Source organism: Nannobrachium achirus (genome assembly GCF_963921795.1).
Source record: "Nannobrachium achirus genome assembly, chromosome: 13".
NCBI classification, from domain to species: domain Eukaryota; kingdom Metazoa; phylum Chordata; class Actinopteri; order Myctophiformes; family Myctophidae; genus Nannobrachium; species Nannobrachium achirus.
Window position 1 is genome coordinate 19,369,561 of NC_137833.1, and position 20,588 is coordinate 19,390,148.

Below are 20,588 nucleotides of genomic sequence, written 5' to 3' on the forward strand. Positions count from 1 at the left end.
CCCATCATGGTGCATTGCTGGGGTGTAGGCTGTCACTAAATAAACCCTAAAGCTGCAATTTGATATTTGGCAATTATTATATCGGAACATACCCTCACTGACCCACGTCTTTGATTCCTTAGCTCCATATATCTTTGCTAACGAAGACACTTTAACCTTGATGATAGGCCTATATATTATCACTCTGTTATTTATTAGGTTAAATATTGTATCAAGTTCAGCGCGTTCATGGAATACTTTTCATCTTACTATTTTTAAAGGCTGACACAAATTGGAGATGTTATGAATTGAACTGTTAGACAGCAACACCGAAGATATCAATAATATCCTTATGTATGTTACCATTAATATTAGACCTACAATAATTATAAACATTATATTTAAATAAATGGTAGGCTGTCTATCTACGCAATTTTGCGTTCTTGAAATACACCAAAGATCTTACAGGCCTATACGTCCCCACTAACGGATAGCCTAAACGGCGAATAGAACTCAGTTGAACTGCTGGCTGAACAGAACTTTTACATTAATCCATTGCTAGGCCTACATGGTCATTTTGTAATCCCAGACTAGTGTGGGCCCGCCTACACATCTTTATTGATTTCTCAACAATATCTTAAATGGTAACGGAAAAGCCCCCTTAGCCCACCTAAATTCAATTTATAAAGGCCTTAACTGAGGTACTGTGAAAAACGATAGGCTTATGCGAGACCGTATAGAGGCGACTAAACGGTCTAAAGCTTAAATCCCATGTGTTGGTTGTCTGAATCATTTACTCCTTCACGAATGTATATGCCATGTAGATTAGCCTATATAGCCACTCCGAACACCTGCACATTTGGCATTAATGTGTGAAATGTCCCATATAGCATATATAGGCCTATTCGATGAACATGCACATCGAATGTGCATTATTACATTTTGAGGCAATTCATTCACTGAGTGCATATAGCATAGAATAGCCTATACTTGACATTAAAACGCCAAGTCGCACCGATATCCACCTAAATATCCCAGCCAATTGAGTATTCAGTTGCACAATTTGCAAGCTAATCGATGCCGGGTCGGGGTACAACATAGTAATAATAATATAATAAAACATTAAAATAAACGAAGGTAAATAATAGTTTGATGCTTCATCTGGTTTAGGCTAATGAATTAATATCTGCTATTTAGGCCTGTACCCTAAACATAGCTCATTAGATGTTGAATCAACACACACACACACACACACACACACACACACACACACACACACACACACACACACACACACACACACACGGAGTTACAACGTGCAGCATATACATGTATAGAAGACCTCACCTTATATATTTGAAATAACCACTAAGTCCTTACCCTACATGCCCCCCCCCCCCCCCCTTGAAGTCGAACTGTCATAGGCCTCATCGGCCGGCCATAAATGCAAACGTAAGTACCTTCAGCTTTTTCTACTGGTTCAGCTGAGTGTGTGAATCGTTTCTGGAGATGCATGGGTTCTGAACGAATCCGTTCCGTTTTTGCTCGAGTCCGCCTCTCTCCACCGCGCCTATTCCTATTGACGCACTTAAAGCCTCTTCCCTCTCAACCTTAAGGCGAGCAGCAGCGACCAATCACCATGCCATTACAGGCTTCAGAGGAAGCTGTTTATGTGACTCCAGCAGCTAATTAGGCTCATGAACTAACAAATCGCTTGCACAACCCGGTGAGGGAAAACGATCACATCTATGGATTGTCTGGAGTAGGCGACCGACCACTTTTGTTGCGATTTTGGAGCTTTTTTTCCTCCTTCCAGCCGTCGTCTTTTCGCAACTTATTTATTGCTGAGAAACTTTCGTCTTCTTGGTTGGTGGTGTGTGGAGTATTTTGTTGTTGTTGTTTTTTTTTTAGCGAGAACGCCTGCAACACTCTTAAACTTAAGCTGGGGAATTTTGACTATCAGACCATGTTTCAACCCACACCCAAGCGGTGTTTCACTATAGAGTCTCTGGTAGCGAAGGATAATCCTCTGCCGACGTCCAGGTCTGAGGAGCAGCCCATACGACCGGCGGCGCTCAGCTATGCAAACTCCAGCCAGATGAATCCCTTTCTGAACGGCTTTCACTCCGGCGGCAGGGGCGTCTACTCTAATCCGGACTTGGTGTTCGCCGAGGCGGTCTCTCACCCCGCAAACTCCGGCGTCCCGGTGCACTCGGTGCACCCGCCGCCGCACGCCCTGTCCGCGCACCCACTCTCGTCGTCACACAGTCCGCACCCTCTTTTCGCGAGCCATCAGCAAAGGGACCCCTCAACTTTCTACCCCTGGTTAATACATAGATATAGGTACTTGGGTCACAGATTCCAAGGTAAGCGTTTGTTACTGATTTCATTCTGTTTTTCCCTGATATTGTTTTTAAATAGATTAGATTGCAACTCGAATCAAATTCAACCCCGTGTCATTGTTTTCCATTTTCTATTTTTGGCTGCCGTTGTCCTGCTAGGCCGGCATTTTCACAACGAACCTTGTAGGCTATTTCATTCCAAATTGTGACATTTGGTCTAATTCTTAGTTTAGACCTGATTAATTTTATGGCGAAACTAAAAACAAGACCACAAAAAAAGTGATACCGGTTTATCATTGAACGAAATGTAACAAAATATCAAAAAATACAACATTTTGCATTCTCCCCCATGCATAGCATTTCGTGTTTAAATACACAGCATATACTGTATTGTATTGTCTTTAATAGGAACAGTTTTGATGGAATATAAAATTGTTGGGCACTGTTGATGAGGATTCTCACGTTTCTGGCAATTTAGACAAATTGTCTAATGCAAATTGCTATTTCTATTAGGTCTATGTCAAAAGCAGCAGGCCTATGCACGTTCATTAACAAATGCAATCACATTCTATTTATTTTTGCTATGTGGTTGCACATTTTTACGTATTTCTGTCACCAATAATGACATGTTTTGCCAACATGCCCTGATAAATTAAGGAACGGCCATGCTATCTGTAGCCCAATGGATAATAAACATTTGGTCTAATTATATTCTAAACCCCTTTCGCTATTGTTGTGTTTGCATTTGATGCTTACATGTTTTGCCAATGACTGCAGTTATATAGATGTAATTATAATTCTACCTGTGATAAATGTACTATTGTTTGCTGCCTCCATTTACTTGATGGGTTTTAATCCAGGTTTTAATACCGGCTTTCTCAGTATTTTACGCAAAAGGTATTTAATCTACATTCAATATCGGCCCCTTAAAATAAATTACCTAATTGGGCTATTTGGAATATATCTTCTCTCGGGGACATGTTTTTTGTTTGTTTTTGTTTTTATGTGTCTTTTAGGCCGTTCGGCGAAGGTGTCCTACATATTGATCTGAGCAATCTAAAATAGGCCTGGAAAAAGTTACTCCGAGGCTGTTTGTTATGGGCTAGTTAATGGAAACGTTGTCTTATTGCCTTGATAATAACATAACAATTATAATAAATAATCAGGTCCTAACGCATACGCTTTTGTGATAATTCACAGGTAATGAAACAAGTCCTGAGAGCTTCCTTTTGCACAATGCACTGGCCAGAAAGCCCAAAAGAATTCGGACAGCATTTTCACCTTCACAACTACTGCGGCTCGAGCACGCTTTCGAAAAAAACCATTACGTGGTTGGAGCCGAACGAAAACAGCTCGCACACAGCCTTAGTCTCACAGAAACTCAGGTAAGAAACGGCCTTATGGGCCTCTATTATTTCACACATTTGTTATTTTTCATCAAATGAAGACATATAGCCTATTTAATCTACTTTGTTGTGAAATAGAACTTTGGCGACAAATGTACTACATCGTGCCCTACTTAATTGTGCCTTGACGGGTCAACTGGCATAGGCTTAGTTTCATTTTTTTCCTGTGTATTTATTAAAAATCTATATATTAACCAATAATTGCTACTTTGTTCAAGGCATGGTTGAGCGCACCCATATTGTTTATTTTTTACATTTTGTCTACCTTTCTTTGACGTGGCGTTAGTGGCAGTGTGTGCTCTAAAAATAAAATGAAAAAGAAATGCAAGAAAGGCGTCGTTTGACACTAATAGGCCTATTGTGGAGGGGGACAGAGAGCGGCGCAGGGCGGCGTGCTCAATATCATTTTAAAAGGAATACGTGTAACTATAGTGCACTGCTTCCCAAACACTGGGTCAGGACCCATGTGTGGGTCACGGACGATTTTTTATGGGTCGCGAGACAGCTAAATATCCCTTAATTATTTGATTCCTACATTTTCTTTTTATTTACGTATTATTATACATTTTTAAATGTTTTTTTTTATCAAATCTTCAAAATAATTTGATAAATACATTTTAAATGAAATAAATTCCATTCATAAGAAAACAAATGTTTAAGAAGTTGTGAAAATAGCCGATCTACAAGTAGATCGGCTATTTTCACTAGTTTGGGTTAATTGCAGGGAAATAACATTTTTCTTTGGGGTCTCGACCTAAAAAGTTTGGGAACCACTGCTGCTATAGTGGATTATTTACGTGTGCTGCTCAGTGCGCATGGATGCGCATAATATGAATGTTTTCATTCATCGAATGCCGAGGATCGAACAACACCGAGGAGGATCGAATCCACCCGTCATTGTATGAGGGTCTAACCTCGTTCCAGGAGGGGTTGAATTACTTTGTTTTGGGGGAGAATGTTGCCATTCAAAATGGAGGGCAATTAAGCAGTTAACCATTTTATGCGATACAAAGAAGAAAAAAGCTGATTCAATGAATTCCCCCCCCTCACTGCCATATTTAAGAACGCGTTTGAGCCTATCCGCTTGTGGACGGGCCAGTGTCTTTTGTCCCCGCGTGTCAGTGTCGGCTTTTTCTCTCTCTCGAAACGGGGGCCTTTAGAGGGGCTGAAGGGATAAATGAACCATCACCTACTTCAATTAGCTGAGTGAAGGCATATTAAATGCACCTTAGTTGCCATACAGGGCCTAAAGGGCTGAGGGTAACAAAGCAGCAAAAGGCAGTTTATCGATTTAGCTGTTTATACTCCCCTGGGTATTGTTAAAATGAGCTGTAAGTCATTCAATGGAACGTGTCAAAAATATGTATTTTAAATAGTAATTGAATTGAAGCGTATTCATTTCATTTATCAATGCACCAGAATTAGCTATTCTTAGTAGCATAACTGACCTACATTTGTCACTGCATCAAAAACATACCCGTCCACTTGTTTTGTTTATAAAGCTTCCTAAATAGCCCTACTTTGCTGAATTCTCTTTGTTCTATAGGCTGTGGGCTATATTGTACCATAGGCCTATTTATTTCTAATGTTCACATATTTACGCATGGCTTTGCGCACATGGGCAGTGCGGTGTTACATTTTGACTTTAATCCTCCTAACCCCTCCATGCAATCTTCGTTTCCTCCGCATGCAGGTAAAAGTGTGGTTTCAGAACCGAAGAACCAAGTTCAAACGGCAAAAGTTGGAGGAGGAGGGCTCGGACTCGCAGGGGAAGAAGAAAGGGACACATCACATAAACCGGTGGAGACTGGCGACTAAACAATCGCAGAGCCCCGAGGAAATTGACGTCACCTCAGACGATTAAAATACTTTATAACGTTGGGGACAGCAGAGCAGCAGCGTCGTGGAGTGGAGTGGACATGGAGGATAAAGGATGCTGTGTGTAGAGAGACAGTGAGAGAAAGAGAGAGAGAGGGTAAAAGCCAATGTCACATTTCAAAATCTACGGAGATCTCGGCAGCTGTGAGGGTGAGAGAGATCCGGTTGGTGGCACTGCTGTCACCACACCGTGGGTCTGTCGGTCCGTTTCAAATTGCCCTGGCATTAAGTGATTGACAGTTGTCGCAGTCCACCCCTACCTACCTACCTGAGCACCTTCCACGCACCGACCCACCACTACCCCCCCCCCCCCCCCAACACACACACAAACACACACACGCCAGCCGCCCCCCCTCAGCCAACGTCTCCCCCCCTCCAATTCACATTGGACATTTGCACTTCTGCGGTTTAAAAAATAAGTAAGAGAGAGAAGGGGAAAAAAACATGTCCACCCAAGATACCAAAATACAAAACAGTTTTTTTTGTTTTTTTTTTGTAAAACTTGAATTGCATGTTTTTTTTTCTTCTTATAGTAGCTGTTTTAATTTGACAAATTATTTCTCAAAAATAACTTTTAACTCTATTTTCAAACTGAGAAGAGATGTTGTGATTCTTCCTTTTTACACAGCTGTGCAGTCTTTATTAATTAATGATTCTCGTGTAAAAGTGATTGTGAAAAAAACAATGAAGTAGCGATGCTGCGCTATAGTGTTTATTAAAGAAAAAGAATAACAAACAATGAGTTTCGAAAAAGAAAAAAAAACTTTATAAAAGTTTTATCATGCCACAGATAAAAAGTACTTAAAGGTATCAGGACATTCCTTTAACCCAAAGCTTTAACGAACCCACACTATTCTGGCTCTACAGTCAGGATTTGAACCCTCCCGTGAAAGTTGCCATCGAAGGACTTTTAACTGCAAGAATTGACAGCCGAGGCGAGAACACTTCAAGCACTGAGCGCTATTCCATGTACAGAAATACTAAAATTTAATGTTTCTGTTAAACCCTCTTTTACAGAATGTAAATATTTTTTGTGTTTGTGTTAAGTTTGCTACAATTTTAACACAAAGTATACTTCCAAGAAGTATGTAATTGTCAATATTTTGTCAATAAAGTTTTATCAATATGTTGCGCGCAGTAAAAGTATAGGGTTTTGATTTGTATAATAACTATGGCATCGGTTTCCTTACAAAGAGCCCATGATTGACACAATAATGCTTTTCTAGTAAAATGCAGTCCTTGTGTCTGCATGTCATTTTGGCTGCCACTAAACATCAAAATCATTTCGGATTTAAGGCTATTATTATACTTACCGAAAATAGCCGAACTACAAGGTCGCACTTGCAGATGCACTGCGAGCTTGTAGATCGGCTATCTTCGGCGTGCGACACCGTCATACGACGGGGCATACATTTTTGCAAACATCTATTCTAGAATGTATTTAATTAAAACGACACTGTCCTTTAGTGTTTTATATTGCATTGAGTCCTTCCAATCTGATGGACTGCATTGGGTTTGTTTTTGTGGGGCTATATAGCTTCTGCTCTGCTCGAGCTACAAAGAGTCCTGCAAGCTTTTGTGAAAGTGCAAATCAGTTTAGGCAATTATCATGCGAGTAATATGAGGGGGGAAAGGGGGGATGCATTGCCCAGTGGTCCACTTTAATCTCTTAATCCATGGAACCAAGGGGGCTTGGCTGGACATAATTTAGTACAATCTGACTACCCCTCACGACGCGATAAGGGAAGGTTGCAATGTGCCGCAAAATGGGATCTTTGTTAAAAATCTTGTCTTTTAGGCTGCACTGCTCGCAAGCTGTTGTTTTTTAATTGATCAGAAACAATACTGCAGGATTCTTTCTCTCCTTTTTTGCCTATACACAGTGGGCAAAAATAAACAGGAAATTACATATGCTAATATATTTATTGCTAGGAAATTATTCCATATTTAAACATAGGCTATTTAAACTAAACTTCAACCATATAGGCTAGGCCTATAGCAGGCCAAAACAAAATCGGATCATTAAAATGATAGATTTGTATTGTGAGTTCGAAGACGAATATCGACAAAAGATGCGAAAGTAGCGAGTGTTTGTTTAATTGTTTCACAGAGTGAAAACGAGCTTATGGCAGCGGTGTGGGGGTGCATGGAAGCTCTATAGCATATAGACCCCGCAAACTATAGGGAATTCTTAATCGGCCCATAGACTATAACAGCAATAAAAATCTTTAGAGAATACCATTAGCTTTGAAAAAACCCTAAAAGCTTTATTACAAACCCAGCTTTGAAATAGGAGGATTAGAGGCCTGAAAGGGTCCCACAATAGTTAGAAGAAAAGGTTTCATGCTAATGAGGTTAATGCCCTTTGTATCTCCGGACTCCACAACTTCATTACTCCTATCTCGGGCAACACCGAGCGGCTCAGAGCGCGCAATCCACTCGAGCTTTTCCCTACCCTGCCTAAAGAAGGGATTTGATAGCAGTCCTGTTCAAACTAGATAATTATATCTTTTCAAGTTGGAATTAAGATAAAGAAAGTGCAGTGAAGGCGGTGAGCCTTGATCTGCTGCAAACAAATTTGGCGCACTCCTTTCTCTCTGTGTGCCTCAATGGACAGAGAGGACAGCCCTCGCTCTCATTATGACGAAGACTAATTTTATTAGGTTTTTTACGCGTTTGATTTTTTTTTTCTTCCCACTACTATAAGAAATATTGTATTACTATCATTCAGCCATGGGTGGTTATATGGTGGCTATAGATTTAAAAAAGGGTGTATAAAATACAAAATGAAATCGTCTTTTTCATAGAATCATAAAAATCCAATTCAAATGTCAGTAATGTGGCTTTCTTTTTTTTTCTCCTCCTTTTTTTGTCAAATTGAAAAGCTGAGGTCGCTCTCTTGACCGGCTGTGGGATTATACTGAGACATGGGCTACTTAGGGCTTATAAGGCTAACGTTATATTTTAAATGCAGCAGTATATGTTCTGTCATCATAATCTGATGGTGTGGCGCTAATTTTAGACATAATAATATATTCACAATGTCAATTGTGAAGGCCTAATGCCTTCTAAGTCTAAGATAGTTGAAATAAAAAATTGCAGGACCTATAAAGTAGCCTAACAGTGGCTTTAAAAAATATAGGTTATTAATGCATACTGTCTATTTTAAAGGGCTTTTAAAATAGTGACATGCGGAATGGCACCGTCAGTAATTTCAGAGAATTATAATTGGACTGGACTGAATTCAAATGCTAATGGTGTATGTTATGTTATAACTATAAGTCCCTTCAAATATCAGATTCCTTCTCCAAACAGTTCATGCTGTGTGTTGTAGTGAAGTGCAGGGGACCTCTCGTGACCCGCTTATCTAACCTTAAGCTGTTATGGGCCTTCCAGGGGCAGACGTGTTTAGGAGCGAGGAAACCATCAATCAAAGCTTCTGGATTGATTATCGACTAGCTTTTAGACTGCCAGCCATGGGGCCGTAGGGGCTGATATGTTTGTCCCGAACTGATAGCGTTGTGATACAGCCCCATGTTCCACGATCATGTTTTTCCTATTTAATCCGTGTGGGCATGCGCTCCTCTCTGTCTAAAAGCATACCGTCTGCTTACCAACGTGAAATGATTATCCGCCATTGAACAGAGTAGGCTACTATCAAATGACCCCACTGACCCAAAACCTCTAATCTGCAATTAGTAGGTATAATTACCTCCGCTGACACCGCTTAATGTGAATGGTAGTTTTCTCGCAGCAGAGCTGGGGGAGTAGAGACTGGATGCTATTCACACGCCGTGTTCTCCCAAGAAAATAGGCCTAGCAGATTGGTCAATGTGCCGCCCGGGCTGAAATACAAGTTGGGACTTGTATTTAAGTAGTCTATTTAAAAAGTTGTTGAGTCTTAGAATGGGTTGCTTCATAATTAGAAGTCTAATTCATATATTTTCCATGCTTGTGCCTTACAATGTTGTGCATGGTATACAGGCAACTTGTAGGGTCTAGTCTATTTTAGCCTATAATATCATGTCAGGATTAAATATTTTTGAGGTGGCACTTATTTAGAGCCTGATGGCGTCGCGTTCGTCTGTCAGAATATGACGTCACGTCAGGACACAAACTTGATCTCTCCTGTTTCACAAATTGCTTCTGAAATTGATCCTTGAAACGGGAGAATGAACCCTACACAATTCCCTTGGCCTTGACATAAGGTACAGCGAAAATAAGACTAATGAGCAATTACAATATAATCACCCTCCAAATAGCTTACATCATAATAAATTAAACATTCGTGTCTCGGATTTAGTTTCTTTCTGTATTATTAATAACAGAGAGGGGGGTGTTGATGATGATGATGCGGCGGCGAGATGGTTATGTTTTCCAGACAACAATCTCAATGGTTAGAGACAGACAGTCATTATGAACTCGGACTAAACTAGGCTAGTCAATTCATTCGAACCAATTAGTCCAGTTAAGTAGGATATGGTTTTAATTGCCATAGGAATTGCGAGTGGACGACATTTTTGATATTTTGATAGATACTGAACTGCACTATTGAATCAAAAGGGCGTCATTTGGGTCATCAGGGGTCAGGGATGGCAATAATGGCCATTGTTCTCATTTAACCTTAAATTCAGTTATTTTATCCATATTGTCTCTAACTCTGTATTGTTTTAGCAGATAGGTTAATCGGCCTAATCATGCCTGTACATTATTATGGTTTTATTGCAACCATTAATGTATCAACCACTTTCAAAGTGGCATGGCATCCCTATTTTGGGAATGTGATTATAGAAAACATTTTCAAACATTTCTCTTTTTGCCCTCAAACAAATGGTGAAAATAGTTGATACGCTCTCAAGGAGTTGCTTGGCAAGCGTTGAGAGCTTGTAGATCCATTATTTTAGAAATGGGGCTATGGTGACTTTCTGACTTTTCTGAAATTACGCCTCTGTATTAAATTATAGATTTTGAATTTAACTGCATGCTTTTCCCTGCGTGCGCGCACGACAGCACGTACACTCGCAGAGACCACACGCGCACCATTTAACACAAAGCCATAAGCTATTGGCCTATTTGAGAGCCTATCATGTGTTTAAAACTAAAATGCTGTATTTTAACCGAAAGGTCAAAATATAGGCGAGGAGTTAACAAGAACATTTATAGCCTTTTTATGTGGGACAAAAATAAAAGTTGACCTTGCCGTGCACACATCTGAGCACGAGGAAGGGCTGCCTGTATCCACTCCAGTTTTGAAAGTAGGCTTTATTATAGCCTATATTTGCATTGTGTTGTATCCTTTTGTTCATGCAAGTTTTATTCCGATTAACAATTAGGTCTATAAAATCATGAATTTCCCTATAGCCTATATTATATACTTTGCCCATCTGACAGTGAAAGCGAGCGAGAGAGACAGACAGTGGGTGAGAAACAGAGGTGTGTGTGTGTGTGTGTGTGTGTGTGTGTGTGTGTGTGTGTGTGTGTGTGTGTGTGTGTGTGTGTGTGTGTGTGTGTGTGTGTGTGTGTGTGTGTGTGTGTGTGTGTGTGTGTGTGTGTGTGTGTGTGTGCGTGCGTGTGTGTGTGTGTGTGTGTGTGTGTGTGTTTGGAGGTGCGCGGTGTGACTTGGTGTCCAACAGATCTTTTTCTCGGAGTATACAGTTTTGTATTCTTTCTTTTGTCATAACGAATTGACAATTTGGTTCTGTAGGGCTAATCTAATAGGCCTAGGTCGTAAACGCATGTGCCGCGCAAATATTTTAAGTTTAATTCATCGCATTTCAGTGTCGCCTGTCGCCAAGAACTGATTTTCAATATCCTAACACGCGACACCGTCGCACAGCCTAGGCTGCTGCGGAATAGGCCAATAGGCCTATAAATTAACTTAGAGAGCAACCTTTGACCAAGGCATGTCAGAGAACAGCTGTGATATATGGCCATTTTAAATATTCATCTTGAATTTCGAGGAGATAGAAGAAACACTAAACTTTTTCCACCTGCATCTACGTGTCTTCTCCCTCTGTCTCTGTCAGACTCTCGGCTTCTTCTTGGCCCAAGTCCCGTTAACGTCCGTCCGGTACACACACAGTCCACTGAGTCCACAGACACTTCCAGCATGTTATGCTTGGACCAGCAGGCCGCTGTCACACAGGTCTTCCGAGGCCATTGGTAAGGCCGATACATACATAGCCTCTGTCACTTCAGCCTTTGGCTGAGAGTTAATAGGTTATTTGTCACAGTATATCACAGTATAAATCCATGAGTTAGGCCTAAATTAAGCTAGCTGTTAGGGTGGAACATGCACGTGGTCCCTTACAGGAGTGGTTGTCAAAAAAGGATTCATATGAATTTGGCCTCAGACCCCATTTGAAAATATTTTTGCCAGGGGCCACTTAAAAGGAGTTGTTCACCCCCAAAATGACTTTTTTCCTATTGATTACTCATGCCGTTTGAGTTCAATAATATTTTTCTGTATTTATTGCATTCCTAAGACAAAACAATTGATTACAATAAATGTACCCCCATTGATTTCGGATTGGGTCCCCATCCGGGATCAATGGGGGTAAATTTACTATAATACTTTCTTTTTTTTTTAACTCAAGTCTCCATGCATGCATGTAGTCATTTTTTTCTAAATGTTTCTAAAATAGCACATAGGCATTGTGAGCTTGTAGATATAGGCTATTTTTGAATAGCCAAAGGTGAAAGTGTTGACATAATGCATCCCCCTGGCCGGGGCACCTGATGGAGGGGAAAAGAACTGAATAACGTTCCTTCCACGTACTACGTCCAACAGGGGAAACTCCCCCCTGTCAGGTGATAAGAAGCGATGTGCTCACTCCTCATGCACTGAAGGAAGCATGAGCTCAGCTCGGGGCTCTCCCCAGGTTGGCAGAGGGAGAGCAGAGCCCAGGATATAGGCAATTGGCACTGGGTGAAAAATGAGTTACAAAATCGTGGGATAAAGTTGTTGACATATTGTGATGCCATATTTTGCTGGAGACCCCCAGGAACCCCCACAAGGACCTCCGGGGGTCCCTGGACCCACTTTGAGAACATGCATGCACTTGCCTTACATGGTCCCTAAAGGGTCCATGTGGTTCCATTTCCTATACACTCTCACAGTTAAATTAACCCCCACGATTGTAGGCCTGTGCAGATGTGATGAACATAGACATAGTTTCTGTCCGCTTACTTGGAACCTCACAAGCACAGTTTAGTTTATGTTACTCAGTCAGAGGAGGGGGAAAAACTGTGTAGGCTATATTGATGCTGTCTCATTTGCATATGTCTGGCATGTCTCCCACAGGCACACAAACACTTAAGAGAGCAATTGTCTATACCCCCCCCCCCCTACTGAAGTTCCAAACTAAAAAACCAAAACAAAACATTTTATAAGTTATATCTGCTGCCTCCCACACACACACACACACACACACACACACACACACACACACACACACACACACACACACATACACACACACACACACACACACACACACACACACACACACACACACACACACACACAGGCCTATGCACACACAAGTACGCTAATGTGTAACATATGGCGGACTGTACACCTGATAAAATACCTCAGGGGCCCCGCAGTTTGGAAAATCCTCAATTCGCTCCCTAAATAAAACAAACAATGGCCTCACTAAATATATCACATGTGCCTGCTGAACTATTCTGTGTCTCCTGACCTGTGAGTCCCCTCCCCGCCTCATCAGCCCTGATATGGGTGTATATCTGTGTTTACTGGCCCAGTGAGTGCCATCATGTTCACATAATTATAGCAGGTAGTTTGGGGAAATAATAACACAGATTTGATGAGATTCACCTTGTATCTGTTGTGGGGGGCTACCACCAGTGTTCAGGAGCTGTGCTGTGAGTATAGGGATATCATGTCATCACATTGTAGTATATGACAGTAGGCCTATACCCATGTTTTAAGCCAACATTATACTTGAAAGCTTTCTAATTCGGTTGACTTGCATGCATCCTCCTCCTGTGTCTTTTGATGTCTGGGATTTGTTTGCGTTCACCAATTTTTGGGCTACACTCTGCCTCAGCCTCAGCCCTGGTGCCTTTTCATCTTAGGTGGAAAAAAGTACAGTATAAATGTGGCAACAATTAGGGGTGAAATGTAATATAGCCGTAGGGTGTGAGTTATTGAGCAGACAGGTGAAATTATGGGCACCTGTTCTACTGCTGTCCCCGTGTTGCACCCGTCCAAGTTTTTTCCTGCATGTGTCTCCCTCTCTTGGTAGCTCTAGTGGTGAGGGAGGGGAAAAATCCACCCGCCTGCATGAAATCACGTCCAGTTTGCATGCTGTTGATGGGAGTCTGATGTGCCTTCACTTCAGCGCCTGAACAGTGAGGAAGATTAAAGAATTTGCGGCGTGCTTGTAATTGACTTAGATTTGGATGGTGGATTGTGGGTTTTGTAGGCTATTTGTGTTGTGCGTGCGTGTGAAACTAACATAAAAAAATAGAAAGAAATAGAGATGTGAATTGGGTAGTCTATAATTGTAAGTTGTTTTAGATGCTAAACACATAACTTTGAAAATCAATAGTTGTCAAACGTTTAGCCTATCAGGCCTGATTACTTTTTTTTTTTTTTTTTTTTTGCCTGTAATGACATGCAAAATAGGGTCACCGGGTTGAAAGTGCTTTTAACAAACGACTTATTTGATTCTAGTGACGAACTAGTTTGAAGGTTAGACTGACATGCATAGTTCGGACTGTGGAGATTCAGGCATTTTATTCACAATACAATATATCGGCAACTTCAACCTGAAGTCTAGATATGATAGCCTATTAACATAAGGTTACAAGAAGTTAGGCTATTATAGGCATTAAAAATAACCATTATTATATAGTATATAATATTATATATATATATTACACACACACACACACACACACACACACACACACACACACACACACACACACACACACACAGAAGACTACATGCTTGATTTCCAAGTCAGTGTCTCAACATAATGAAAACGTGCCTGTGGTGTGTGTTATTTCACTTTTCCACTCAAGAAGAAAGAAAATAAGTTTGGAAAAACAGTTTTACTGTACATGCAATTTTGACTAGATTAAAATTAGACACAACACATGAGAATGAGAACTTTCATAGCGAAGAGTTGTAAAATAGGCTAAGTAGCCTAATTAAAAAGTGGCAAAGTTGTCCACAAAGATGTAGGCCTATATGCCTACTCATTAGCATAATTATAAGCACGTTATATTGACAAAAATGACAAGAAAAAGGTTTATTTGTAATGTATACGTTTTCCCTTCAACAAATTCCTCCTAAAAGTACTATGGCCATTCATGTTTTTTTTGCCCACACAAGACGAACATGCAATATGTTTCATGAGAGCTGATCCAACTCATGTCAGCTTTAATAAGCCGTTCATGAAACATATGTGCCATTTGTGGCATAAAGCATAGCCGGGTCAATTTTATGGTCAATGATGTCAAAATAAAAGTTTTGCTGACCAAAAGACATTTTAGGTCGCGTGCGCGTGCGTGCGTGCGTGTGTGCGTGTGTGTGTGTGTGTGTGTGTGTGTGTGTGTGTGTGTGTGCGTGCGTGCGCCCTCTGAGGTAATGGCTAGAGGCTACAGTGGATACATGTCAGTTTATTCTAACATGTTAAATATGTGAATCAGTTGAACATCTAAAGGTATTTAGATTTTAATTATTATTAGTTGTCATTTTTAATCCAAAGCCCAAATTCCCCACGATGAAATATGAACATGCTCTTGACAGTAGGCCTATATGTAAATGATTGCTCGTGGTAATTCAGGTTATGACATCTATTATATTGGCCAATGACAATCTTAGCACTTCCACTAAAAGTATAAGCAATCCAAATTATACTTGCTAATCATTCACTCCTTGTTCACTTCACTCTCTGTCTCACAGTGTTCACAGTGCGCCTGCCTCACTGCAGTGCTTAGCCATTAAAGGGGAGGGACGCTAACATTGTCTAACGATCTCAAGTGGAGTTTCCGAGTGCAGCCTTCTAATTAATAACAAGCATAACTTCTTCTTGTGAGGGTTTATGTAAGCTTAAGGTGAAATAATTACTTCTGCAGCGGCGGACAGACAGAAGCAGCTCTCCGTCTCTGTAACACTGGAAGACTTTGAAGTTCAGCCAGCAGTGGGTTTCCGAACCTTTCCAATATCATAAGAACTAAAAAGCAACGCCACCAATAGGCCCTACGCCATCATGCATCCATTCCGCCGCAACCGAGCATATATGTGCACTGCAGCTTCTCCTCCCTGCACTAACTGGTAACACCTACTGCTGTATAACATTATTAACTGTCTGTCTCCCGTCAGTAGTGGAAATAGTAGGCCTACTCAATATGTTTTAATATGTAAAAGTATCAATACTGTAATATAGAAATAGGCTTACTAGTTAAAGGAGTTGTTCACCTCCAAAATGACTTTTTTCTATCGAGTCAAGCCATGGAGACTTGAGTTCATTCATATTATTTTAGATGTCACTTTCCTAAGACAAAAAAATTATTATAGTACATTTACCCCCATTGATTCTGGATGGTGATGGGGACCCAAATGCATGGCCCTGGATGGGGACCCAAATAATAAGGCCCTGGATGGGGACCCAAATGCATTTGGGTCAGGATCACTGGGGGTACGTTTAGGGTCAAGTACGGTAAATGTACCCCCTCACCCAATGCATTTGGGTCCCCATCCAGGGCCTTTTGGGTCCCCATCCAGGCCCATGCATTAGGGTCCCCATTCAGAATCAATGGGGGTAAATTGACTATAATCATTTTTTTGTCTTTGGAATGCAACACATACAAAAGAAAAATATGAATGAACTAATCAATATGAAAAAAATCATTTGGGGGGTGAATTAGTCCTTTAAGTAGGCTAAATGTCCGGAATTCAAAATGTACTTGAGTAAAAGCACAAAAGTATTGGTATCAAAATGTACTTAAAGTACGAAAAGTAAAAGTAGGCTACTCATTATGCAGAATGTCAAGTTTTCAAATGTATAAAAGTGAGCTTGTAGCTCTGTTTCAAACGTCCGAAATGTTGGACTGAAGTGGTCAATGTACGTTTTGTAATAATCAATCTAGTAAAACTAGTAACTAAAGTTTTCAACTAAATGTAGTGGATTAAAAGTGCAATATTTGGATCCGAGATGTAGTGGAGTAGTAAAAGTATTGGAAATTGGAAAAACTCAAGTAAAGTAGGCCTACAAATACCTAAAAATTAACTGGCTCCTGTCCTATTTCTATAATATTGCATGCATCATGTGAGCTTAGGCTACAAGTTTGACATTATTTTGAACCATCAAGATTTGCCTTGAGACTTATAGGGAGTTATTGTCGTTGCACTATGTAGATTAATAAGTATAGGCTATGCACCACAAATGATATTCTCTCTCTCTCTCTCTCTCTCTCTATATATATATATATATATATATATATATATATATATGTGATGATAAGTGCAGCTACAACTCAACACAGAACACTAAAGTGTGACACAATAATGTAGAAACAAAGCAAAATTAAATAAATGCCTTTGAAGTGTATTAACAGAGCCAGAGCCACTGCATTGGTTCTTCTTATTGCAGCTTGCATCGTGAGCTGTTATAGTGTTCATAATGGGGTATATGAGTACGTGGGGTTATTATGTATTTGGAGGTGAGGAGGACATGGCAAATCAGAGCACTTCACACATGAAAGGCAGCAGTAGGTCCATTTCATTCTCTGTGCCTCTCTTACCCTGGCTCTCGCTGTCCTTTTAGGGGGCTCCAGAGGCTAGTTAAAAGGTGCCTGATTCTCACCACGAATCTAATTAGATCTCATACTGAGGTCTTAACATCTCCCTTCAAAAAAAAAAAAAAGAAAAAAAGAAGAAGACGAAGGAAGGGAAAAAAAAGAACTGCATGGTGGAATAAGGTGCTAAAACACCAACCCCTCGCCTCCATTGCACCTTGTCCCCCCCGTCCCCACCCCCTCTGAGGAAAAACAAAGTCCTGCGAGCTAATGAAGTTTGTAATTAAGGAGATTCTGTCAGGCTGAATGAGTAATTAGGACTTGGTTTCTCAGGGGTGTTAGTGGTGGTCAGACTCTACAGAGCACCGGCTGCCTGTACGGCCAGAAAGAACCTTTCATACCACGCCATGAGGCCACGGAGAGGAAGCGAGGAGGGGGAGGGGGGGGGGGGCTTTTTTCACCCCCTTTCTCCTCAGAATAGAATTCAGGTTTGTTCTCTTCACGAGCAACAGAGCATCTTGTTAAGTTCACTTCTTATTGACAAGAATTCTGTCTGTCTTACAAAGTGCAATGTCAGTTTACTGATTAAACACTTGTGCAATGTGTCTGTCTTATTCATCTATTCAAAGTATAAATGATTGTTGGTGGAGGGCTACACTTTTGTATTTTACCTTGCCATGGGAGATGTCAGATTATTGCTTACAAAGCCATTCATCTGTCCAGGCAAAATATTAGTGCATTTGTTACTCCACTTACTGTAGTCTTGTGACGTGCTGTGAAATCAGTTATAATTCATAAAATATGGCTGAGGGACAGGCCCACTCTCTGTTCTCAGGGAAGACGTCTCCATTCTAATTATCACATTAACTGCAGATTGGTAGACTGTGGTGCTGATAAAGAAAGTTCACCTGGCCTCAATTAACTATATTTATCTCAGATTATCCCACCATAAGATTCCTGCATGGCAGAAAGATTAGTATTATTAAGACTCAGATACGCAGGCAGAATACGTTGTCAGACAAAGTGACATCTTTTAAAGAAGAGAAATTAAATAAATGAAATGGGAATCAAAAGAAAAAAGCAGCACATTCTCTGCTCTAATTTCATGATTTAGCTTCTTTTCCTCACTGACATTTTCATGTCATTCAGGTAAAGGACTGTAAAAAAATACCAATCTAAAATCATGCTCGTTCACAATACAGTAAGGAATACTAGAAAGTCTGTGGTTATATAGATTTATTGATTACTATGCTAGAGCATTACTGTAATACAATATAACATACAACAAATGTGCATTCTGGTTTACCTGGTTGGCAAGTGGTACTGCCTGAAAGTCAAAACGTAATATCTGCTCTGAGGCAAGCAGGCATGCTCTATTCCCATTTGTGCAGGGGACCTGGGTTCGAATCTCTGGTAGGACATAAAGTTACAGGGTGCATAAATCTCAAATATTAAACACGTGATTACTTAGGGGTATTGTGCAGCCTGCCTTATTACCCCCTCCCGCCCAAAGGACAACAATGTGTGTGATTTACTTACTGCACCAGATGGATATCCACATAGGTTGTTTACCAAGTGACGTCTTTGACAGATACAGTAGACATGGCCCTTTATTGGGAGAAGCACTTTGATCTCGGGTTAACCTTTGCATTCTCTAAAATCATTTACACTGTTTAGACTGGAAGTGTCCTGCTGCAAGGCACAACACCTGGGCTTTGAACCCGTGACCTCACAGCTGAGCGCTCACTCCGAAGCCCTTCCTGCCTCCCGGTCAGCTAGAGGATCAGTGTGGACAGACAGGACCAAGACTTCATTTCCTGCTTCGCCTCTGACAACCCTTCCCCAAACAAAAATAAAATGCTACCTGTGTTCAGGTAATGTAATCTCAGGTATGACCTTCACGAGGACAATGCATTGTACACACAAACACTTTTATTGTCACTTTCTATTTACTATATGACCATGAAATGTCATGTTGTCACTGCAAACTCCAAAACCAGTTTTGGAAAATGTACAATGAGCACTAATATAAAAGGCTTTTTTGGAACTGCTTATTTTATTACCTAGGTTATATTTGACCCTTTTTATGGCACACATATTTGGCTACTTAGAGTTATGAAAGCAATTCTTGCAATCCACAGAGACCCTAAAAAGCGGTGTCAGAATTTATGCTCTTTAAAGCAATCTCATTGTGTTGTCTTTGGATTGCTCTCATAGAAATAATGGGCTCATAGCAGGAAAGAGGATCTCCTCTTAAGTGAAGAATCCGGGTTGCAGACTCATTATGGGTTACGCAGAGCAGGTGTTTGTCAGCTTCAGGCAGACCTACAACGTGGACGAGGCCTTTTTTATGTTTGCTGCTTCCTCACACATTAGTCTTTAGCCAAATTGCTTTGAGTGGAGGCTTTGCCCAGCCCATCCCTCATCGTCCACAGTGACCCCACTCCTCTCAGCGCTGCAGGCAAGGGCTGGAGATAAAGAGGCTGAAAAACGGCTCTAGGAATCCCAAATATTAGCGGTTGTAAATCAGCCCCCGGTGGCCTATGGGTAGCAATTATCTTTTTCGCACTAATAAATCCCCCTAGTCACAGATAAGATGATTTCCCTTCCTAACCTGCAGTAAAAACATCTAGGTACTGAGCATCTAAAGTGAGAGGGGTGCATTGAGGGATCCTTAGCCATGGACTATATCCAGTCAAAAGAGGGAGAATGTATAGTCTTTCATAAGCTTGGTGTGCAGTATATCAATGGGTAGAACGTGAGCGGCTGAATGTTTCTGATAAAGCACAGGGCATTCACACCATATCAAGATCTAAACTAGATATTTCAACGTTTCATCACCTCCTTATCGATCCCTGCTTCGGCATGACTCACTTCCGCATGCGGCGACTTTTTGTTAGGCAGAAGTCGTGAGACTTCTATGGCATGGAAAGGTGGGAGTATAGAGGCAGGTTTGGTGAAAGATAGCAGATGACACAGATGTGATAAGAACATTCTTTGATGTTATCTAACGTGGGTCAGTGTGCTCAGCGAGGTTTAGCTGTGATAGATAGAGAGACCTACCCTCTGCTGTTTGAACTGACAATCTCTCAACCAATAATGGCCAGAGCAAAGCACCGTCTTTTGTTGCTGCTTGGTGTGACCTCTGAGACGTGTGTTTACGGACAACCACTCCAGTAGTCGTTGGGCATCACAGTATGGGTACTGC

The 20,588-nt window shown here is 40.9% G+C and overlaps 1 protein-coding gene across 1 annotated transcript; it reads left to right on the top strand.

Moving 5' to 3' along the window:
- Positions 1-1,945: 1,945 nt before the first annotated feature.
- On the top strand, positions 1,946-5,591 carry emx2 (empty spiracles homeobox 2; the record flags this gene model as incomplete). The annotated part of the gene is made up of 3 exons (XM_080739722.1): positions 1,946-2,345; positions 3,522-3,706; positions 5,421-5,591. 3 exons carry the CDS (start codon positions 1,946-1,948, stop codon positions 5,589-5,591), a joined length of 756 nt encoding a protein of 251 aa, XP_080595848.1.
- Between the last annotated feature and the right edge of the window lie 14,997 nt (positions 5,592-20,588).